General features: G+C 40.3%; 1 protein-coding gene across 6 annotated transcripts in view; it reads left to right on the forward strand.

Moving 5' to 3' along the window:
* Nucleotides 1-20,438, forward strand: part of UBR2 (ubiquitin protein ligase E3 component n-recognin 2) — a 116,229-nt gene extending 95,791 nt beyond the window's left edge. For all 6 annotated transcript variants that reach the window (XM_027127263.1, XM_027127266.1, XM_027127262.1 and 3 more), the window contains 11 exons: nt 8-104; nt 362-429; nt 1,666-1,801; nt 2,215-2,305; nt 3,669-3,799; nt 10,722-10,830; nt 13,032-13,088; nt 13,410-13,487; nt 14,207-14,377; nt 16,652-16,753; nt 18,205-20,438. In XM_027127263.1, the coding sequence (XP_026983064.1) occupies nt 8-104; nt 362-429; nt 1,666-1,801; nt 2,215-2,305; nt 3,669-3,799; nt 10,722-10,830; nt 13,032-13,088; nt 13,410-13,487; nt 14,207-14,377; nt 16,652-16,753; nt 18,205-18,346 (1,182 nt within the window). In that variant the 3' untranslated portion in view covers nt 18,347-20,438. The remainder of the gene's footprint in view (nt 1-7; nt 105-361; nt 430-1,665; nt 1,802-2,214; nt 2,306-3,668; nt 3,800-10,721; nt 10,831-13,031; nt 13,089-13,409; nt 13,488-14,206; nt 14,378-16,651; nt 16,754-18,204) is intronic.
* The last annotated feature ends 4,044 nt before the right edge of the window (nt 20,439-24,482 follow it).

Below are 24,482 nucleotides of genomic sequence, written 5' to 3' on the forward strand. Positions count from 1 at the left end.
ATTTCAGGATGACTGTCTTAGGTCACTAACAAGATTTGCTGCAGCACATTGGACAGTGGCATCACTTTCAGTGGTACAAGGACACTTTTGTAAACTTTTTGCATGTGAGTATTAATACATGTACCATATATGTTATGATAATTTCTCATCTTCTGTAATTTTGTTTTTAGTGGTGAAACTTCCCTCCATTTTGAAAGAAATATTTTGGTAATACTGTTTGTCTTATATACAAGTTCTAGCTCATGAATTCATATATAGCTTGCAAAAAATAAATTTAAAGTAGATTATATGCATTTTAAAAATAATTTAATACTTACGTTGACATATAATATGTGCTCATGTATTTTTCTTTAAACATTAGCATTGGTGCCTGGTGACAACCACGGAGACCTTCCATGCATATTAGATATCGACATGTTTCATTTATTGGTGGGTATCTTGTAATTTGTGTTTGAAATTTTTATCATATTATATAGCTTTATCTTAGACTTGATGAGTAATGCAGAGGCAGACAAGAGGAATTATCACCTATTATTCTTACTATTTCTGAGTATAATTCTTTCCTGAAGATCCTCAAAAAGAAAATGTTAAGGAATCCAGTTGAGAGACTTGACCTGGGTGTCTAATCCGGTCTCTTATTTTTGCCTTGTGGCTGAGGTCAGTAATGTAACCTCTCTATGCTTTTCACTATAGAGAAGTAAAAAACACTAGTAATGTAAGGGCTGCTGCCAACCCATACGGTGCTTTGGGGCAGATACAGCCCTCTGGTAACACTACTTAGCAACAGTCTGTTTGTGTGATTTAGGGAAAGTGATGTCTTCTGAACAGGTGCAGGTGGTACCAGGTCAGCACTGGCCAGGCAGTGGGTGGCTGAAGTTCAGCCCCACCTCAACCAGGTCCCCTTACTCAGGACTCTGAGTGTACTGCCATGCACAGCAGCCCCAAGTGCTGCCCCTTAATCTCTTTGGGCATCATATTCTGTGCCTGTAAGTTGGTTAATACCTACCTGATATAATTGTGTCAAAACTCAATGGGATAATCAATGTAAAGAGCTTAGAGCAATGTGTCCCTAGTAAATGTCAGCCATTGTTATTGTTCCCATTACCCCTCTGAAAACCACCACCACTGACACCACCATACAGGCAGCAGGAGGTTAACAGAGGAGCTAGCATTTATTGTGTACCTGACTGCTTTCACATTCATCTTCATTTAGTCCTTACATCCTTATTACTGAGGTATTAACAACACGTATATTATCGCCAGCTTACCAGCAGGGAAACTGAGACTCAAAGGAATTGTCTAAAAGGTTCATAAGAGGATCTCGGATTCTTACCTAGATCTTTGTGGGTCCAAACCTCATGCTTTTTCCATTGCTCACTACCTAGAAAGAGTTCAAGTTTTATTTTTGTTATTATTAACAATAAACTATATATAGGGGAATCAGTGGATAAATGAAATAATAATGCCCATCAAATGAAATAATAACGCTCTAAATAATTTTCTTTAGTCAATCCTAGTGGAATTTCTAACATGTGTACCCTTTAAGAACAAAGATTTCTTAAGGGGAGGGACTGAGCTCACAAAGACATCACATTAAGAAAATGGAAACGTGTTCAGCTGTGAAAGGAAAGGTGCTCTGTCTGACCCTCTGTATTTGGTATCCAGGTGGGCTTGGTGCTCGCCTTCCCGGCATTGCAGTGTCAAGATTTTTCAGGGATCAGCCTTGGCACTGGGGACCTTCACATTTTCCATCTGGTTACTATGGCACACATCATACAGATCTTACTTACCTCATGTACAGGTAACTCCTTTTTGTCAGATTCTTGAAGTAAAATCCTGTTTATCCTCATGTGAAAATTTTTGAAACGACTTCCCTTCTGTTAAAAACCTTAGTGATGTGAATGTTTTTACTTATTTTTTTTATTTCATAAGTTTAGTAATACTTGAGTACCACAGGCTGTATATTTAGCAGATTTTACTCACCGCTTGCTGCCTGGCACCCTGAGGCACTTTGGCTTCCTCTCCCTAAGAGGCTCCTTGTTAGGATGGAGATCAATACTGTGTTCCGACCTGAGGGATTAAAGTTCTGTGTGTTTTGTGAGAGTATTTTCATATTACATGTGAGTGTATGAATATATTTGAGTGCTTAAATGGTGTGGTCATCAATCCACTTAGTAGGCAAATACAGAGTACTAATATTGCCTTATCTTTCAGAAGAGAATGGCATGGATCAAGAAAATGCTTCTGGGGAAGAAGAATTAGCAGTTCTTGCCTTGTATAAAACACTTCACCAGTATACAGGAAGGTGAGGTCGTAATCTTTACACGATAGGCAGTTCCCCAAATACTAGGAGGTGGTAGTATGAAAAACGAATTCATTTGTTAAATAAGGGAAGTTGCTGTCTGTTGACATGTTTAAAATAAGAGATGGGGGAGTGACCTGCAGGACTTCTCAACTTTTAATATACTAACATGATTGGAAATCTCTGAGAGAGGAGTAATATACAGCACTTCCCACACATTTTTAAGGTATATCCAGGGCCGGCAGGAGTGACATTCTTAGAACCTCATGTTATTGGAGTCATTGTGATTTGGTTACGACAGTTTCACTTGGCTTTCTTTTTTTTTTTTTTAATTTTTGGCTGTGCTGAGTCTTGGTTGCTGCGTGCGGACTTTCTTTAGTTGCAACGAGCAGGGGCTGGTCTTCCTTGTGGTGCGCGGGCTTCTCATTGCAGTGGCTTCTTTTGTTGTGGTGCACTGGTTCTAGTCACACGGGCCTCAGTAGTTGCAGCACATAGGCTTCAGTAGTTGCGGCACGTGGGCTCAGTAGTTGCAGTGCACGGGCTCTAGGGCATGTGGGCTTCAAAAGTTGTGGCGTGCCAGCTCAGTAGTTGTGGCTCACAGGCTCTAGAGCGCTGGCTCAGTAGCTGTGGCACATGGGCTTAGTTGCTCTGCAGCATGTGGGATCTTCCCAGACCAGGGCTTGAACCCGTGTCCCCTGCATTGGCAGGCAGATTCTTAACCATTTTGCCACCAGATAAGTCCCTTCACTTGGCTTTCCAACAGTATATGTCAAGAACCATACTGTTTGTTCTTTGACTAAGTTATCCCATTTCTGAGAATCCACACTAGCAAAATAATCCAACATATAGAAAAACCTACAGACATAAAGATGTACACTGATATTATTTATATTAGCAAAGAATTTGAAGCAATCTAAGAGTTTGCTTACAGGGAAGTAATTTAGTGTAGGTTATGATTTATGTTATCCAGAATCTTAAAATTCTAATAAAATTATGGTTTATGATCTGAAAATCATGTTAATTTTAAATTTTATATGTTACAAGTACAACTGTGTAAGACACATTAGTATGAAAATAGTTTTCCAAAGTAATACTTGCTGATATAAGGTTATAGAATAGTGGATAGTTTTTTTATTTTCCAAATTTTCTCTTTATATAGCTGTATAACTTTTACAAATTTTAATAACAGCATTAGAGGGTATATCACCAATTATACCTGATGTCCTGTAATAGTTAGGGCTACCCATACCTTTTAAGCCAATGTGCTATCAATTCCAAATAGTAGTTGTCTGTTTTCACACTGTGCTATAACTAGAATGACCATTTTTTAATTACATTTCCCAGTTATCATTTTTCTCTTTCACAGTGCCTTGAAAGAAATGCACTCTGGTTGGCATCTGTTGAGGAATGTCAGAGCTGGAATCATGCCTTTCCTGAGGTGTTCTGCTTTGTTTTTCCATTACTTAAATGGAGTTCCTTCCCCACCTGAAATTCAAGGTAATTTCTAATTTCTTTCAAAATGTAGGAAATGTATGTAGTCTTTCACTCTAGCAAGTTAAGAATTAAAGTGCATTGCAAAAATGAAAACTTATTAACAATTTAGGTCACAGCTACTTGACTATGGTGATGTACCGATTATATAATTAGGTGCATATTTATGTAAATATCTGATTTTATTTGGATGTCAGTAAATGTACTGATTTTGTACATGTACAAAAATGTACTTGTTTTGCTTTCAGATGTTAAAATTGTTCAATTGTATATTATTCATAGACTGGGTTCTTCAGATTTTAAAAAGTGAAAAGTGACAAATTCAGGTGTGGTTTTTTGTTGCTTTTTTTTTTTTAACTTTTGATTTTATATTGGAATATAGCCGATTAACAATGTTGTGATAGTTTCAGGTGCACAACAAAGCAACTCAGCCATACATATACATGTATCCAAACTCCCCTCCCATCTAGGCTGCCACATAACATAGAGCAGGGTTCCCTGTGCTATACAGTAGGTCCTTGTTGGTTATCCATTTTAATTATGGCAGTGTGTACATGTCGATCCCAAACTCCCTGACTATCCCTTCCCTCCACCCTTCCCCCCCCCCGGTAATGGTAAGTTTGTTCTCTAAGTCTATGAGCCTGTTTCTGTTTTGTAAATAAGTTCCTTTGTGTCATTTCTTTTTAGATTCCACATATAAGAGATATCATATGATATTTCTCTTTCTCTGACTGACTTTGCTCAGTATGGCAATCTCTAGGTCCATCCATGTGGCTACAAATGTCATTATTTCATTCTTTTTAATGGCTGAGCAATATTCCATTGTATATATGTACCACATTCGCTTTATCCATTCCTCTGTCGATGGACATTTAGGTTGCTTCCATGTCTTGGCTATCGTAAACAGTGCTGCAATGAACATTGGCATGCGTGTATCCTTTCGGACCATGTTTTTCTCTGGATATATGCCCAGGAGTGGGATTGCAGGATCAAATGGTAGCTCTATTTTTAGTTTTTTAAGGAGCCTCCATACTGTTCTCCATAGTGGCTGTACCAATTTACATTCCCACCAACAGTGTAGGAGGGTTCCCTTTTCTCCACACTCTCTCCAGCATTTATTGTTTGTGGATTTTTTTGATGATAGCCATTTTGACTGGTGTGAGGTGATATCTCATTGTACTTTTGATTTGCATTTCTCTGATAATTAGCGATGTTGAACATCTTCTCATCTGTCTTCTTTGGAGAAATGTCTATATAGGTCTTCTGCCCATTTTTTGATTGGGTTGTTCGTTTTGATGATATTAAGCCTCATGAGGTGTTTGTAAATTTTGGAGACTAATCCCTTGTCGGTCACATCATTTGCAAATATTTTCTCCCAGTCTGCGGGTTGTCTTTTCGTTTTGTTTATGGTTTCCTTTGCTGTGCAAAAGCTTTTGAGTTTAATTAGGTCCCATTTGTTTATTTTTGTTTTTATTTCCATTATTATGGAAGACAGATAGAAAAGGATATTGCTGCAATTTATGTCAGAGAGTGTTCAGCCCATGTTTTCCTCTCAGGGTTTTATAGTATCTGTTCTCACATTTAGGTCTTTAATCCATTTTGAGCTTATTTTTGTGTATGGTGTTAAAGAACCATCTAATTTCATTTTTTTACATGCAGCTGACCAGTTTTTCCAGCACCATTTGTTGAAGAGACTAGACGGTCTTTCCACCGTTGTGTAGTCTTGCCTCCTTTGTCGTAGATTAATTGACCATAGGTGTGTGGGTTTATTTCTGGGCTTTCTATCCTGTTACATTGATCTATATATCTATTTTTGTGCCAGTACCATACTGTTTTGATGACTATAGGTAGTATAGTCTGAAGTCAGGGAGCCTGATTCCTCCAGCTCCGTTTTTCTTTCTCAAGATTGCTTTGGCTATTCGGGGACTTTTGTGTCTCCATACAAATTTTAAGATTTTTTGTTCTAATTCTGTGAAAAATGCCATTGGTAATTTTATAGGGATTCCATTGAATCCGTAGATTGCCTTGGGTAGTATAGTCATTTTGACAAATATTGATTCTTCCAATCCACTAACATCGTATATCTTTCCATCTGTTTGTGTCTTCTTTGATTTCTTTCATCAGTGTCTTATAGTTTTTGAGTACAGATCTTTTGTCTCCTTAGGTAGGTTTATTCCTAGGTATTTCATTCTTTTTGATGCAGTGGTAAATGGGATTGTTTCTTGAATTTTCTTTCTGATCTTTCATAGTTTATAGAAATGCAACAGATTTCTGTGTATTAATTTTGTAACCTGCAACTTTACCAAATTCATTGATGAACTCTAGTAGTTTTCTGGTAGCATCTTTAGGATTTTCTATGTATATAGTATCATGTCATCTGCAAACAGTTACGGTTTTACTTCTTCTTTTCCAATTTGGATTCCTTTTATTTCTTTTTCTTCTCTAATTGCCATAGGTAGGACTTCCAAAATTATGTTGAATAAAAGTGGTGAGAGTGGACATCCTTGTCTTGTTCCTAATCTTAGAGGAAATGCTTTCAGCTTTTCACCATTGAGTATGATGTTAGCTATAGGTTTGTTGTATATGGCCTTTATTATGTTGAGGTATGTTTCCTCTGTGCCCACTTTCTGGGGAGCTTTTATCATAAATGGGTGCTGAATGTTGTCAAAAGCTTTTTCTGCATCTTTTGAGATGATCATATGGTTTTTATTCTTCAATTTGTTGATGTAGTATATCACACTGATTGATTTGCAGATACTGAAAAATCCTTGTATCCCTGGGATAAATCCCACTTGATTATGGTGTATGATCCTTTTAATGTATTGTTGGATTCGGATTGCTAGTATTTTGTTGAGGCTTTTTGTGTCTATGTTCATCAGTGATATTGGCCTCTTTCTTTTTTTTTTTTTTAATATTTATTTGGTTGTGCCAGGTCTTAGTTGCAGCAGGTGGGCTCCTTAGTTGCAGCTCATCAGCTCCTTAGTTGCAGCATACGGGCTTTTTAGTTGTGGCATGCAAACTCTCAGTTGCAACATGCACGTGGGATCTAGTTCCCTGACCAGGGATCAAACCCGGGCCCTCTGCGTTGGGAGCACGGAGTCTTAACCACTGCGCCACTAGGGAAGTTCCAGCGTGTAATTTTCTTTTTTTGTGGTATCTTTGTCTGGTTTTGGTATCAGGGTGATGGTGGACTCATAGAATGAGTTTGGGAGTTTTCCTTCCTCTGCAATTTTTTGGAACAGTTTCAAAAGGATAGGTGTTAGCTCTTCTCTAAATGTTTGATAAAATTCGCCTGTGAAGTCATCAGGTCCTGGACTTTCGTTTGTCGGAAGATTTTTAATCACAGCTTCAATTTCAGTGCTTATGATTGGTCTGCTCATATTTTCTATTTCTTCCTGGTTCAGTCTTGGGAGACTGTACCTTTCTAAGAATTTGTCCATTTCTTCCAGGTTGTCCATTTTATTGGCGTATAGCCACGTGTAGTGTCTTATGATCCTTTGTATTTCTGTGGTGTCTGTTATAACCTCTCCTTTTTCATTTCGAATTTTATTGATTTGAGTCCTCTCCCTTTTTTTCTTGATGAGTCTGGCTAAAGGTTTATCAGTTTTGTTTATCTTTTCAGAGAACCAGCTTTTAGTTTCATTGATCTTTGCTCTTACTTCCTCTGTCTCTATTTCATTTATTTCTGCTCTGATATTTATGACTTCTTTCCTTCTACTAACTTTGGGTTTTGTTTGTTCTTCTTTCTCTAGTTGCTTTAGGTGTAAGGTTGGGTTGTTTATGTGAGATTTTTCTTATTTCCTGAGATAAGATTGTATTGCTATAAACTTCCCTCTTAAAACTGCTTTTGCTGCATCCCATAGATTTTGGATTGTTGTGCTTTCATTTGTCTCTAGGTATTTTTTGATTTCCCCTTTTATTTCTTCAGTGATCCATTGGTTCAGTAGCATATGGTTTAGCCTCCATGTGTGTGTTTTTTGTAGTTTTTTTCTTATAGTTTATTTTTAATCTCATAACACTGTTATCGGAAGATGCTTGATATGATTTCAGTTTTCTTAAGTTTACCGAGGCTCGCCTTGTGGCCTAGCATGTGGTCAATCCTGGAGAATGTTCTGTGTGCACTTGAGAAGAAAGTGTATTCTGCTGCTTTTGGATGAAATGCTCTATAAATATCAGTTAAGTCCATCTGGTCTAATGTGTCATTTAAGGCCTGTGCTTCTTTACTGATTTTCTGTCTGGATGTTCTGTCCATTGATGACAATGAGGTGTTAAAGTCTCCCAGTATTAATTGTGTTACTGTTGATCTCTACCTTTATGGCTGTTAGTATTTGCCTTATATATTGAGGTGCTCCTATGTTGGGTGCATATATATTTACAGTTGTTATATCTTCTTCTTTGATTGATCCCTTGATCATTGTGTAGTGTGCTTCTTTGTCTCTTATAACAGTCTTTATTTTAAAGTTTATTTTGTCTGCTATGAATATTGCTACTCCAGCTTTCTTGTGATTTCCATTTGCGTGGAATACCTTCTTCCATCTCACTTTCAGTCTGCATAGGTCCCTAGGTCTGAGGTGGGTCTCCTGTAGACAGTATGTATATGGGTCTTGTTTTTGTATCCACTCAGCCAGTCTGTGTCTTTTGATTGGTGCATTTAATCCATTTACATGTAAGGTAATTATCAATATGTGTATTCCTGTTGCCATTTTCTTAATTGTTTTGGGTTTGTTTTTGTAGGTCTTTTTTCTTCCCTTCTTCTTTTGCTCTCTTCTCTTGTGTTTTGATGACCATCTTTAGTGTTGTGTTTGGGTTGCTTTTTCTTTTTGTATGTGTATCTATCGTAGGTTTTGGTTTTGCTGTTCCCATGCAGTCTTTTTGTTGTTGTTGTTTTACTTATTTATTTTCAGCTGCATTGGGTCTTCGTTGCTGCGTGCAGTCTTTCTCTAGTTGCAGCAAGTGGGGGCTACTCTTCATTGCAGTGTGCAGGCTTCTCATTGTGGTGGCTTCTCTTGTTGCAGAGCATGGGCTCTAGGCGTGCAGGCTTTGGTAGTTGTGGCACATGGGCTCAGTAGTTGTGGCTCGCAGGCTCTAGAACACAGGCTCAGTAGTTGTGGCATACAGGCTTAGTTGCTCCACAGCATGTGGAATCTTCCTGGATCAGGGTTCGAACCCATGTCCTCTGCATTGGCAAGCAGATTCTTAACCACTGCACCACCAGGGAAGCCCTCCCATGCAGTTTTGATACAGCAGTCTATGTATGTACAAGGTTTTTTATTTTTTAAGTTGCTAGTCCCTTTCCCACTTAGAGGAGGAGTTCCTTTAGCATTTGTTGCAAAGCTGGACTGGTAGTGCTGAATTCTCTTAGCTTTTGCATGTCTGTAAAGCTTTTGATTTCTTTGTCAAATCTGAATGACATCCTTGCTGGGTAAAGTATTCTTGGTTGTAGTTTCTTCCCTTACATCACTTAAATTATATTGTGCCACTCCCTCTGGCTTGCAGAGTTTCTGCTGAGAAATCAGCTGATAACCTTATGGGAGTTCCCTTGTATGTTATTTGTCATATTTCCCTTGTTGATTTTTTTCTTTGTCTTTAAGTTTTGTCGATTTGATTACTGTGTGTCTCGGTGTGCTCCTCCTTGGGTTTATCCTGCCTGGGACTCTGTGCGCTTCCTGGACTTCGTTGACTGTTTTCTTTCCTATGTTAGGGAAGTTTTCAGCTATTATCTCTTCAAATATTTTCTTGGGTCCTTTCTCTTCTCCTTCTGGGACCCCTATAATGCAAATGTTGGTGCATTTAATGTTGTCCCAGAGGTCTCTTAGGCTGTCTTCATTTCTTTTCATTCTTTTTTCTTTTTTCTGTTCTGCGGTAGTGATTTCCACCATTCTGTCTTCCAGGTCACTTATCTGGTCTACTGCCTCAGTTATTCTGCTATTGATTCCTTCTAGTGTATTTTTCATTTTAATTATTGTATTGTTCATCTCTGTTTGTTTGTTCTTTAGTTCTTCTAGGTCTTTGTTAAACATTTCTTACATCTTCTCAATCTTTGCGTCCATTCTTTTTCCGAGATCTTGGGTCACTTCACTATCATTATTCTGAATTCTTTTTCTGGAAGGTTGCCTGTCTCCACTTCATTTAGTTGTTCTTCTGGGGTTTTTATCTTGTTCCTTCATCTGTGACATAATCCTCTGCCTTTTCATTTTGTCTAACTTTGTGATTGTGGTTTTCATTCTGCAGGCTGTAGGATTGTAGTTCTTCTTGCTTCTCCTGTCTGCCCCCCTCAGGTATTTTTTAATCTGAAACATGAGGCCTTGAAGTTCAAAATAGCCATAATTACACATAAATCTGATTTTAATGTAGGAATTAAAGGTAGACTTAAAGTTTACTGTACCTCATAGTGCCTGGCACAAGTCATGGGGTGCCTGCATGTTATGCTGCTTTCTAAAAGTTTGTTGAATAGCATCTCCATTTAGCTAGTTGTCCAGGCACCATTGAGAAAATAATTTACCCTTCTTAATCATTTTCAGTGATGATTAAGTTAGTGTTTAAATCCATCTCTCGGTGATAAAATCATCTTACGTCTCTGTACTGCCTTATACTTTTCCAGAGCTACCCATGTTATTTTTGTCATTTAATGTTCACAACCCCATGAAGTATATCACACAGGTACCCCATTTTGCAGATGGTAAAACTGAAACATCAAGAAATTGTGACCAGTTTGGTAAAGGAGTCGCCTGACTCCACTTTCAGTTATGTCATTTTCTGTGGATCCCTTCCATGTGCCATCTTATTTACTTCCTACAGGTTATGTACCTAGCAAAATTGAACTATTTCATCTCGTGCCTTTTTTGTTTTAAGCTCTGCTGTTGCTTACTCTCCTATAGGATCTACTCTTAGTTGTTATATGCAAAACTGTTTTCTTCTCTATTTGCAGCTTCTGGAACAAGCCATTTTGAACATTTATGTAACTATCTTTCCCTGCCAAACAACTTCATTTGCCTTTTTCAAGAAAATAAGGAGATAATGAAGTTACTGATTGAAAGGTAACGATTATACACTTTTTTTCTTTATATTGGAATATATATATATGGAAACAAACTTCAGTTTATCACATATTTTACAAAATTCTCAGATAGCCTGGCAGAATTCAATCCATGTGATTCAAAGTATAATTATTAGGCCTTCTTAGTTAAGGATTTACCTTTATGGTAAGATTTTTGCCAGGCCTACTGAATAGCATAAGCATATTTGCCTGGAAGGAGAGTAGTGGTGGAAATGTTTATTTCCTCATATTAACTTACTTGTTAAATACTATGTTCTGTAGATTTTTGAAACTGAAAGAAACCTTAAGGGTTATCTAGTCTAATATCCTCACTTTATTTTGTTATTTTATTTTATTGCTTGTTTGACTGCTGCTTTGGGTCTTCATTGCTGCGTGCGGGCTGTCTCTAGATGCAGTGAGCGGTGGCTACTCTTCATTGCAGTGCATGGGCTTCTCATTGTGATGGCTTCTCTCGTTGCAGAGCACAGGCTCTAGGCGTGCGGGCTTCAGTAGTTGTGGCTCATGGGCTCTAGAGTGCAGGCTTAGTAGTTGTGGTACACGGGCTTAGTTGCTCCATGGCATGTGGGATCTTCCCGGACCAGGGCTCGAACCTGTGTCACCTGCATTGTCAGGCGGATTCTCAACCACTGCACCACCAGGGACACCCTATCCTCAGTTTATATTTGAGAAAACTGAAGTCTAGAGAAATTGACCCGTTAATCATGTCAAGTTAGTGACTAAGTTAAGAATAAAATTTGGCTGATTTACCCACAGAATGGGAGAAAATGTTTGCAAATCATATATCTGATAAGGGAGTAATAGCCAGAATATATACATCTAGATTTCCTACATCTCAGCAACAAAAAAGCAAGCAACCCATTATAAAATGAGCAAAGGACTTCTCCAAAGAAGATATACAAATGGTCAATAAGCAAAGCACATGAAAAAATACTAAACATCACTAGTCATCAAGGAAATGCAAATAAAAATCACAATGAGATACCACTTCATACCCATTAGAACTGCTGTAATGAAAAAGGCAGACATTAATAACACATGTTGGTGAGGATGTCAAGAAACTGGAATCCATGTACACTGTCGGTAGGAATAGAAAATGGTACAGCTGCTCTGGAAAACAGTATGGTGATTCCTCAAAATGTTAAACAGAATTACTCTATGATCCAGTAGTTTCACTTCTAGGTGTGTATTGCAAAAGAATTGAAAGGAGGAACTCATAGAATTTTGTACACGCATGTTCATAGCAGCGTTATTCACAATAGCCAAGAGGTGGAAACAACCCAAATGTCCATAAACTAATGAATGGATAAACAAAATGTGTTATATACATTCAGTGGAGTATTATTCAGCCTTAAAAAGGTAGGAAATTCTGACACATGCTACAATGTGGATGAAACTTGAAGGCAGCCTAAGTGAAATAAGCCAGTCACAAAAGAACAAACATTATGTTTCTATTTATATGAGGTACCTAGAATAGTGAAATTCATAGAGACAGAAAATAGAATGGTGGTTGCCAGGGGCTGGGGGTAGGGGGAGGAATGGGTTAGTGTTTAACAAGCACAGAATTTCATTTGAGAAAGCTGAAAAAGTTCTGGAGACAGAGGTGGTGATGATTGCCCAACAACGTCAATATACTTAATGCCAAAGAACTGTACACTTAAAAATGGTTAAAATAGAATATTTTATGTTCTGTGTATTTTACCACAGTTAAAAATTTTTTATTTTATATGAGTGTTCTAGCTCTAGATTATAAGAGCTTCTCATTGATTCAGACTGTTTTGGTTTGGGTTTTGGTTTGGTTTTTTTGGCCACACTGCATGGCTTGCGGGATCTTAGTCCCGTGACCAGGGATTGAACCTGTGCCCTTGGCAGTGAGCGCGCAGAGTCCTAACCATTGGACCACCAGGGAATTCCCCAGACTGGTTTTTCAGAGTGTCCAATTAGTGGGGGTAATAGCAAATTTTAATATGTTAAGCATTGTTGCTTTCAGAAAATCAAAGGTCATATTCTTCTGATTTTAAAATATGGTAGGCAAAGTATGTGGTATTCCTCTAAGCTTCTTATGAAGAGATAAATATAATAAGCCAAGAAAACTGTTTCTCTCTTACTGGATTTAGAGAAGAAAATTTTTTAGTTCTAGCCCTTCAAAAGTAAAAAATTTTTTTTTCTCCATTTACATTAAAGTTGGTGTCATAACATTGAAGTTAAGAGATACCTGGAAGGTGAAAGAGACGCTATAAGGTAAGCTGAAGATTGTCAAAGACTTGGTTGGAGGCAAGAAGTAGGAAGGAAGCAGGATATAAGTGTACAGGACAGCCCATTGTCCTGATAATTCATCCTGAGTTCTTCAAGTAAAAATGTGAGCCCTGAGGCCCTACGTTATTTAAGCGTGCATTTTAAAGTTCTTACTGTGGCTTTTTGCTGCTGTGGGTAGTGCCCAGTCACTCAGATTCAGGCTTCCTTTATTTATTTTGACTAAGTTAAGAGTTTCCCTGTCATTGTTACAATATGTCCTCATATTAACTGGGTTTTTTATGTGGTTTTTGTTTTGTTTTGTTTTAGCTATCCAAGAGAATCTAACAAATTAATAGACCTTCCAGAGGATTACAGCAGCCTCATTAATCAAGCATCTAATTTCTCGTAAGTTTTTATATTAGCTTATTGAGCACTTCCTACCACTGGAAACACTCACTTCTCTACACAGAACTTGAAGGATTTTGTCATTGTTTTCTTTTGTTTGGGTAGGGAAATCATAACATCAGTAGTACCACCTAACTTGTACTACCAAACTTGTAAAAAGCATGATTCCATGTTTCAGAATAAGGTATGAGAAAGGGGGTGATGAGGGACAAGTTTGATTCATTAGATGTTATGTAAACAATTTGCACTTTAAATAACACATTAACTACAAATGGTTATATTCCTAAGCAGTTATTAGTATTTTGCATATATTATTATTTTAAGCTTTAGAATAGCATTGTACATTATCCTATAGCTTTTTTCACTCAGCATTGTTTGTAAGATTTATTTATACATTTGACACATATAATTTTTAATCCATCAGTTTTCACTGTTGTGTAGTACTTCATTATATGACAGTAGCAGTAATTTTTTTTTAATTTACATATTTTTTTCCTCCTATTGATAATTTTATTTCTCTTTTCTCCACTTGTTGATTGTTTCAGTACATGGTATGTGAGATGTTACCTATTCTAGCAATAAATTTGCCTGGTCCATAGTCTGTATGCATCTTCAGCTCTACTTGATATTGCAGAATTTTTTTCCAGGGCAGTTTTACCACCCTCAGCTCTTTAGCCAGTCTTTTAGAGCCTTGACTTGTGCTTTTTTATTTCATGGAGGTGCCCCAAATCAGGTGGTGACAAGAGCAGAGCCCCAACTCTGTGCCTTGTATGTGGAACTCTGCTGTGCTCCCAGAGCTACTGCTGTCAGACGGAGTTGGAAGGGGAGGACGTGGGAGCTTGCACCGCCCACACCTACTCCTGTGGTTCTGGGGTGGGCATCTTCCTGAGGTAAGGCCCTGGAAGGAGCTTTCTAGCTTTGGACCTGCCACAGTAGACATCTGTTGAGGGGTGGAACAAGAAACTACTACATTGCAAAGATTGGAGGCCACTCTTTTATTCATTTGAGGAAAATGGGGAGCCTTGTCTCCACACATCTCATATTTGGCTCATGCTAACTCTGTGCTGTTTTTTCATTATCATTTCCATCCCCATGACAATTCTGTTCTTTCTTTGTGCCTCATTGTAATGTGAAACTTCTAGCTGTGTTTGGTTTTCTACCCAGGCACAGTCAGAATTTCTTCTTTTGTTGTATCCTCATGGTTGGATTCATACATATCACAGGCTGATGTATGTAGTTGTGTACATCCGACAACGTGCAGCAAATACTTATCAGTGACTGTGTAATGGATATTGAGAATGCAGTAGTCAACAAAGCATACGAAAATCTCTGCCTTCATGGAGCTCAGTTTCTAGTGAGGGAGATAGAAAATAAAATAAGAATTTAGAAAGCAATCCATGCAGAAGAGAAAAAATAAACTAGGGAGGGGAATATGAAATGGCAGCTGGAGAGTTGAATTTTAGATAGGGAACCAGGGAAGGTTCCCTGGGAAGGTAACTTGAATAAAGACCTAAAGAAGTGGGGAGAACATTCTAGGCAGGGAGCAGCAAGTACAGAATTGCTGGAGAGTGTGCCTGCCGTGTTCAAGAAAGAGCAAGGACAAAATTCATCTAATTGTCCTGTAAAAATGGATAGGTTTTTAAAAAAAAATTATCCCTCAATAAAATTTATTTTAAAAAAAAGGAATTCCCTGGCAGTCCAGTGGTTAGGACTCCGTGCTTTCACTGCTGAGGGTGCAGGTTAAATCCCTGGTCGGGGAACTAAGATCCCACAAGCCGCATGGCATGGCCAAAAAATAAAGAAAGAAAAATAAAAAAAGAAAAGAAACAACAAGGAGGCTGCTGCTACTGCAGTAGTGAGCACAAGGGGGAGAGTCATGGGCCTGGTGTGTCCTAGCGAGGTGTCTGAGTGAGATGGAAGCCATCACAGGGTCTGAAGGCGAGAAGTGACATGAGTTTGAGCTCCTCTGGGGCATAGATTATATCCACATCTTAGTCACCTTAGTACCCCCCAGTGCCTGACAATTTCTTGTATATGATAGGTTCTCAATAGATATTGAGATGAGCTGAATTGTTAACACCAGAAAAAGTTAAGCAAACCTCTCAAAGGGATCAGGAGACACATTTTTTTAAAAACCCTTAGGAGAAATGTAAAAGTAGCCTTTTACCTTGTGTGGCACATTTCAGAATTCTTTTAGTTGTGTGGAGTGTTGCCTTGTGTTTCAGGTCAACCTAGTTCGTAATATTTGTGTGCCTTTTTTTTTTTTTAATTTTTGGCTGCATTGGGTCTTCATTGCTGCACAGTCTTTCTCTAGTTGCGGCATGTGAGCTTTCTCTATTTGCAGCGAGTGGAGGCTACTCTTCATTGCAGTGCACGGGCTTCGCATTGCAGTGGCTTCTCTTGTTGTGGAGCACAGGCTCAGTAGTTGTGGCTCGCGGGCTCTAGAGCGCAGGCTCAGTAGTTGTGGTGCATGGCCTTAGTTGCTCCACAGCACATGGGACCTTCCTAGACCAGGGATCGAACCGTGTCCCCTGCATTGGCAGGCAGATTCTTAACCACTGTGCCACCAGGAAAGCCCTGTGTACAATTTTTTAAATGAATAATTTCCTCATAATAGTGGTTGATACATAAATAACTACCTTATGTTTAGAAGTAGTTAACTTTCTCACACTTAATTTTTTAAATGCCAGTATTATATGAGCTGTCGAATCCTAATCCTAAATGTCCCTCTCCCTCCTTATGTTGGTTACAATACAATCCTTTTAGTTATTTTTAAACTTAGGCAGGGGTGTTGATAGTTTTTCAAGTGTCTCTGCTATAAACGCCATTTCTTCTCTTCCAACAGTGGTTTTGTTTGTTTATATTTATTTATTGATATATAGTTGATTTATAATATTGCACTAGTTTCAGGTGTACATCATAATGATCCAGTGTTTTTTTGTTTTGTTTTTTGCAGGTTATATTCCATTATAGGTTATTACAAGTTATTAGGTATAATTCCCTGTGCTATACAGTAAATCCTTGTTGCTTATCTGTTTTATGTATAATAGTTTGTGTCTGTTAACCCCATATTCCCAATGGTTTTGTTTACTTTTATAAGACTTCAGTCCATTTGGAACTGAATCCAAACCTTGGTTACTAATGTATAAATGGTCTCTCTACAGAGTACGGGAATGTCAAGTGCTATTTTTAGCTGGCAAAACCAAAGGCTGTTTTTATTCTCCTCCTTACCTTGATGACTATGGGGAGACTGACCAGGGGCTCAGGTAAGGCCCATCCTGGGGAACTAGGTTGACTGGCTCTGGGCCACCAGAGCCTTCAGCATGGGGTGAACACAATGAACCTTGTGGTCCTGAAGCCTGCCTGCTAACTGCCTGGAGGGTTAGCACAAGTGGCTGTTGTCTGTGGACACTTCCAAGGAGGCTACCCTGGCTGGCTGGTTTGACATTCCCATTCCCAGCCCTCAGAGTGTCGCGAAGGCCATCAAGATACATAAGGGGAAAAAATGGGACAGAGTGCAACTTTTTTCCATTTCTTACTCCAGAGAGCTGTTTGAATTGTCCTGTGGCATCCACAGCATCAGAGCACTGCAGGGATAGCTCTTTGTAACTTGTGCAGCTTTGTGGAAAAAATGGGACAGAGTGCAACCTTTTTCCATTTCTTACTCCAGAGAGCTGTTTGAATTGTCCTGCGGCATCCACAGCATCAGAGCACTGCAGGGATAGCTCTTTGTAAATTGTGCGGCTTTGTATGGGAGACCCGGTCCTCTTCGAGTGATATAAAAGAGCAAATCTTGATTGATAAGAGTTGTGCTTATCTTACTACATAAGAATCTGAGAGAACAAAGATTTAGAACATATAGAGCAATACAACAGTATTTGAGGCTTAATCACTTCTACTTTGGTAGCTTCTGTTACATCACAAGCAAAATGCTAACAGCAGTTCCTTCAAGCACTGTTAAAGAACTTTCAGACCATTTCTTTTTGCCCAAATGGGGTAAAAGTCTTAACCTAGATGTAACTTCCCAGCCTTGGGGAACAGAAGTTGAAGGCCTGGAAACCAAGGCAAGATAAGTAGATGGGTTCCTCAGGCACTTGACCGCAAGGATACGGGCTTGTGCCACCTGTTGATGGTTCTTACCATTGCTCTGAGAAATGTGGGCTCTTAGGAGGAAGAGCTCTGGACGGAGAGTGAGAGGACTGGCACTCTGAGTCAGGAGCCAAGGCCCCAGGCGTGAGCTCACCAGTGCCTGTGCTTTGGTTAAATTAGACCCCGAAGTTATTCACATTTGACTGCTTTGCTTAGACTTTGTAGCTGAAAGACAGTACTTAGAAGAACATTTTCACCCCTGCAATTTTTCCATCCTCTTCCCTGCCCCTCCCTGTTATACGTTTTACCAACAAAATGGATAATAAATGCATAGTTTTAGCCTCTCAGCATAAACCCTCCTGCTCAACCCCACCCCCAATTCCTCACCCCAGTCTGAGTAGGTGTAGCTTGTGTTCATTTTCCTCTTCTTTTCAGCACTTACTCCCCTTCAGCTGCTCCTAGCAAACCGTCAGAGCTAACACATTAATAGCCACAGGCGCCTGCCAAAGAGAAATTCTGCAGAGGATCTAAAACCAATAACTTGTAACTTTTCCTAAATCAGGAAAGATTGGAGTATAATAGATGAATAAACCGAATGCATCCTGAGTGACATGTGTCTTCTTTCTAGACGGGGAAATCCTTTACATTTGTGCAGAGAGCGATTTAAGAAGATTCAGAAGCTCTGGCACCAGCACAGTATCACAGAGGAAATTGGACATGCACAGGAAGCAAATCAGACACTGGTTGGCATTGACTGGCAACATTTATAATTGCTTCACTACCAAATACATAAATTTGGATTTTTGTAACCCAGTTCGCTTTTCAAGAAAGAGAATAGGAAATAGGTTCTACTGAATTTGGAAATAAATTCTTTATTTAAGCTTTTCTTCCCAGTTTTATTTTTATAGTTTCTGGCTCCAGAGACTGATGAAAATCATCTTCGGTCAGCAGATTTTCTTGCATCGTTTGCTGTGTACTTCAAACGTAACTTCTTGAATTTTAGAATCCAGGAAGGAGCTTCTCTTCCTGGGCTGGACTCAACCCCTTTGTGGGCATCTGACTGCATTTGACTGTTCCCAGTAGTCTGAGCCGTGTCACATTACTGAACACAGGGAACTCCAGGCCTGAAGCTGATGCAACAGCAGCAGGAAACAAAGTCTCTGGTCTTTTGGGGTCACACTTCCTGATCCCTCTCAGTGACTCTCAACGTTGGGCCTGGGTCAGTGTCCCCACAGCTGATGGGACCCTACCTCTAAGCAAAACAGTGGATTTCAAAAGTGGCATTCCCTTGTCTCTACCGGCTGTGAGGGGGTTGGGGGACTCTCATGCTGGAGGAACCTGTGGGAAGAAGGAGAGAAGGTGGTGTCTTTGTGTGCTGGGTGATTTTCAGGGCTATACAAGGTGGGATTCCCCCGCCCCCCCCCCCTTTTTTTGCAAGACTTTTGGCTTTGAGGAATAAACTCATGTTCAAGGGCTTATTGAAAACTTAAGAGTATCCTAATTTTTCAGATGATACAGTCTCTTATTTCTAAGACTAAGTTGAAAGAGTGTATACATCTAGAATCAAACACTAGCAAAAAAATGAGAATTCAGTGTTTTAAAATTCCTTCACCCCCACCCCTTCCAGCATTTCCTGGAATAGATCAATTGCTGTTTACCTGCTGGCTCACTTAGTACATTTCTGGAACACCTGTGCGCCCAGGCTTTTTATTATTTTTAAACATCATTGTTCTGACTAAGAGGTGCCTTCCTAGAATGATAGCCGCTTAGTAAAATAGTTTATAACCATGACATGCCATGTACCACTCTTGTGTGATGCACATGTGCTGAGAGCTTGGGTACATGGAGAGTGATGGCAGATTTGGTGGAAGAATAAATACAGAGCCTCTCTGAGGTGAGGCTAAGGGATAAATGAATAATTAGAGGCTCTTGGATTTCTTTTAGCCAATGAAAATAACCCTTTCACTCAGTTTTCTTTGAACTCTGCATCTAAAAGTTCCATCCTGCTCAGCCTTGCACACTCCACGGTACACCCAGGAGGAAGGCTGGAAATCCAGACTTTCAGCTAAAGTAAGTGGAGATGTAGAAGCCACACTCAGTGCTTCTCCAGGGTGGTGTGTGAAGAACCCCTTCCTCTGAAAGGATGACCTTGACCCTTCTTGCCTGGGACTGAGTCACCCATCTGAGAGACGGCACTTCTCACCCAGGAGGAAGAAAATCTGCTTTAGAACACAGCGCTCACCCCCCTTTTCTGGCCTTCCTTCCATTCATAAGATCTGGTGGTATGGGCTGTGGATGGCATCGTGATTTTAATGTTTGTTTTGGCCTTTGTCACATCCTCATTCCTTTAGCTTTTAAGTTCAGCTTCTTTTGGCTTTTCTCCAGTTGTTAACCAAGCTTAAATTTAGAATGATAAGACCAGGTTTCTCCCCCTGTAGTTGAATTTATAAACATGTTCACCAAATCGTAACAATACTTCAGCTTTCAGAGCTGATTTCATGTAAGCCTGTTGTTAGCAGAGGGTGTCCCTGGGTTCCATTCTCTGAGAATGTCAGGGAGTCTGAGAGAAGATGAGTTTACACGAGATAGCAACACATGTGCCCCTTTATCTTCTGGTGTGTGTATCATTAATCTAATTGTCTTCCCTAACTAACGAATCATCTTAGTCTTATGATTTGTTCCGCATGTATTATGTTTATTGTAGAAATGTTTATATAACATGCTTTCCATATCAGGGAAAATCATATCTGTTTAAAAAATTGGCTATAACTTTATTATCTGTGGACAACTTGTAAAATTTGGAATGTAGCATATGTAAAAAGTTTAAAGATATCCAAATAAATGCTTTAGGTGTTGACATTACTTTGCATCTGCCTACATTTTCTTCCTGTTTTGTTTCACACAGTTAAATGCAGTGGAGGTGTTCCACATGTCACCTTGCTATAGATAAAGTGGGACACCTGTATTAGCTTGAAATTTAAGATGCTTATATTATTAGTGTCAGTTATGGCTGTTGGCCAAACGATCTTGACCTTCTGAAGAAAGCTTGATCATCATTTCAGCTGATTAAGTTTCATATTCACTGACTGTGACAGCTTGTGACCTTTCTGAACCACTGTGGACCTCAAATCACTGGGAAAACAGGGCACTCAAAGTCTCTCCCAGCTCCAAGTCATTTCCTCCAAGAAGGGTTAAACTCTTCTTGCTTATTCTTACGTAGTGATCTCCAGGTCCCTGTTCTAACACACTCCCCAGACACTTCCTGCTTAGAAAAGACACATGTACGAAGGAAGCTACATCCTATATTTGCAAGGGAGTCATTGCCTATGAAAGTTCTGCTGTGCTCTTGAAAATCCTCTTAAAAGGAAAGCATCAAACTAAAAACACTAGGTTTCTCTGTCTCCTGGTCATTAATGCTGCTCCTAGCTAGCTTACTACCTTCCCTGGTCCTAATGTCATCAGCTCCAGGACTCATTAATTCCCTCTGACATGCTCCTTCCTTGCTTTCTCCCTGCTTTTGTTTTTTGAGTCAGGTTTATTGACGTTTATTTTCCAAATAGTAAAATTCACCCTTTCTAGTGGATGGTTTTATGCATTTTGACAAATGCATACAGTTGTTTTAACAAGCCACACTCAAGAATAGAATAATTCCATCACCCAGGAAGTTCTTTCATGCCCTTTTGTGGGCACCTTCTCCCCGCATCCTGACCCTTGACAACCACTAATTTTTTTCTGTCCCTTTGTCTTGCCTCTTCCAGAATGTTATATAAATATGTCATATATGTAGAGTTTTGAGTCTGGCTTCTCTCTAAGAAGACTGATGCATTTGAGAGCCGTCCACGTTCCTTTTGGTTGCTGAATCAGTTGCTGAATCGTGTTCCATTGTGCAGATGTATACCCACTCACCAGGTAAAAGACATTTGGGCAGTTTTGGGTGGTTATGAATAGAACCATGACAAACAATCCTGTTATAGGTTTTTGTATGGACCTGAGTTTTCATTCCCGTCAGGCAAATAGCTAGGAGTTGACTCATCTTAATCCACTCTACACCATCCTCACACTTTGACTTTGCTGCTTACTTATACGCATCCTCTGATTTGAAGGACAAGATATAATGCCATCAGGAGTTAAGGGCTGATATTTCCTCCCTTCCAGCCAGTCTCATGTCCTCTGAACACCAAGAGGGCATCTGCTCTCCCCCTGAACCTCCGTGTTATTCCCCCACATTCCTAGTCCTTAACAACGGTGCTGCTGGCTTGCCACACTGACATCAGGAGCCTTTTTTTTTAATGTAGTAGCAGGTCAGAGACCATAATTGTCATAGTGCCCCCCTCCCCACCCCACCCCCCGGCCTCTGGCTAAGCTGCAAACCTGCTGACCTAGCATTATAGGTGCCCAGACGAGGGGAGGCGGGGGAGTGTGCGGAGCAAGCCCCTAATCTTATTAACCTGAATTGAGGTTACTAAGGGTTTATTGGCTGGTGGCTCAGTCCTGGGCTTGAAAATATTGCAAGAGGCTGTGGGCTCTTGAGCTGAGGCTGCAGACACTAGGACACTTATCTTCCTAAATGTTGGGAATAAGTAGCTATTACTACTTCACTATGGAGTAATTGTTTCAGAAATAAAAGTTCTAAGGCACTGTCTTTACCTCTCACCCTTCCCCAGGGCTAGGCTGACAGGACTTGAAAAGCTGGCTGAGTCCCTTGGGAGAAATGAACCTACATTGGCCCAAAGAAAGACTGAGGTTAGACATAAGGAAAAACCTGGTCCCAGTCTTGCTAGGCACTGGTAGATGACCAAATGAGATGGGCAGCTTCCTCTAGCAACTACCTGGCTACCTGAGAAGACTGTGAGAATGCAGCCCACCCTAAGTCTGTGTAATGAGAAAAGAGCTACTGTGAGTTGCTGCCTGAGCATTTACAGTTTGACAGCCCTGCTCAGGTCATTTAGATAAGGAGCTTAGGTTTCCCGTCCCTGGAATTCCTGCTTTGCTTTTCCCGTCCCTGGAATTCCTGCTTTGCTTTTCCCGAAGCACGTTTCAAAATAACCACTTAGAGTGGAGCCCGTCCCAACCACTTCTTAAGTAATAGGTGCTTGCTACCCTGCTGTCTGTCTCCTGCTCTCGAGACCTGGAATGGAGGACCCCCCTTCCACTGGCTCATTGCACACACACCCCTCGCTTCTGTTCTGGGACCTGCGAGTAATAGACCTTGTGAATTTACTCCCTTTGTATGAGTGCCTTGAAACTGCCTTCGATCGAAACAACCCTGGGGTTTTCACTTCCCCAAAGTGGGAGCTGGGATGCTGAGGGAGCTACCTGCCAACCCTGTGTGGGTGGCTTAGTGCCCCCTCATTCAGCGGGTCATAATCTGCATGTTCTTAATTCAGTACGCCAGCTCCAGGTCCCCTGCACAGTCTGCTCTGAACCAACTGGTGGTGTTTATTGTGGGATCATTTTCCCCTTGATCCTCCCAACAGCTCTCAGATTCTGACCAGAGCAGGGGGGATAGAAAATGGAATTTTTGCTTAAATCACTAAATTAAGATTCCACATACTAAAATATTGAACTCAGCTCTGGTCCAAATTCTAGCAAATGTTGAGATTATTTGGATAACCTAATAGTCCCTGTTCTTGCAGATAAGAGATAGCAAGAGGGAGAGAGGTGACACCCACGCTGTTGAAACAGCTGCCGTGATCATTAGCAGTGCTACCTTTCAGTGTCAGGTTTGGTTTGGTTTTGTTAACAAATGTTAGCAAGAATCAGGGATCCTGTGCTACATACATGTAGCACATACATTTAAGACAGGCACTTAACAAAATGATTTTCATACAATATAATTTTTAATGTCTATTGTACAGCTGTCAACAGCATCGTTATACGTGTGGACCTAGAGCAGCATTTTCTTGATGGTTCTCAGCGCTCCTGGGAGGGGAGAGCTCCGGGACCCTCATCAGAGGGGCTGACTCCCTCAGTGTTGTCCATGTGGGTCATTCCTTGGTCTCCACACTCAGAAGTCAAATTGAATTAAATCTGGGACCAAAATCTGACAGAATGTCCAAACATCTTTGATCTGGTCTTAAGCCTGAGAGAATTAGAGCCCCAGAACATACCCCAGGCAGCACCAGAAGTCTTATTTTTTCCACACTGAAAACTCCTAGGACAGCAGTGAAATCATTCCCTCCTTCCCCTGAAAGCTTCCTTTCTCTCTTTTTCCAGAAGGAAGTAAAAACTTCTTTTGCAGTTGCTAGCATGGGAAGATGAGCTGTCTCAAAGAATCTTCTTTAATGCGGAGGCATTCGGGAAATACCGTTTTGCAGGATGGGTATCTGGGGCAAGAAGCAGGACGAAGCTCGCAGAGGACTCTGTCCTCCACTGTAGACAGTGTTGTCCGTGGGGCCTGTCACGGCACCTGTGTGGGCGTCCCAGGAGGTGAGGCCTGGTCTCCAAAGGGTGGACTCTTGTCTGATTGTTGCTCCTCTTCCACAGAAGGGCAGCCGTCTAACCCAGTGCTTCCATAGATGAGCCAAAGGAGGTCACCCGGCAGTTTAGCCAGAACATGCCTACAACCCAACTCCCTCAGCCCGTGGCTCACTCCTGGCCAAGTGACTGAGGGCTTGTGAAGGTGACACAAAAGCTGTATTTTTGCTGAGGGACATAATCCCCTCTCTCTAAGTTCTCTTGCCTCACGATTGAGAATTCCTCTTTTGAGCCCTCAGTCCTCTGGAGAGACCATTACTCTTAGAAAAGTGTAACTGTCCCTCACCTTCTGTAATTACATAAAATGGCTGATGTGTCAATCTTCGCATTTGAAAAACATGACAGCGTGGCCAGTACATCTTTCAGACTCTTACGCTTATGCATCAGGTGACCCTTTGGATATAGAATGAAGCGACTCGGAGCTCAACG

This window comes from Aethalodelphis obliquidens, unplaced genomic scaffold (genome assembly GCF_003676395.1).
Source record: "Aethalodelphis obliquidens isolate GAN/ISIS:26980383/991018 unplaced genomic scaffold, ASM367639v1 scaffold31, whole genome shotgun sequence".
Taxonomy (NCBI): Eukaryota; Metazoa; Chordata; class Mammalia; order Artiodactyla; family Delphinidae; genus Aethalodelphis; species Aethalodelphis obliquidens.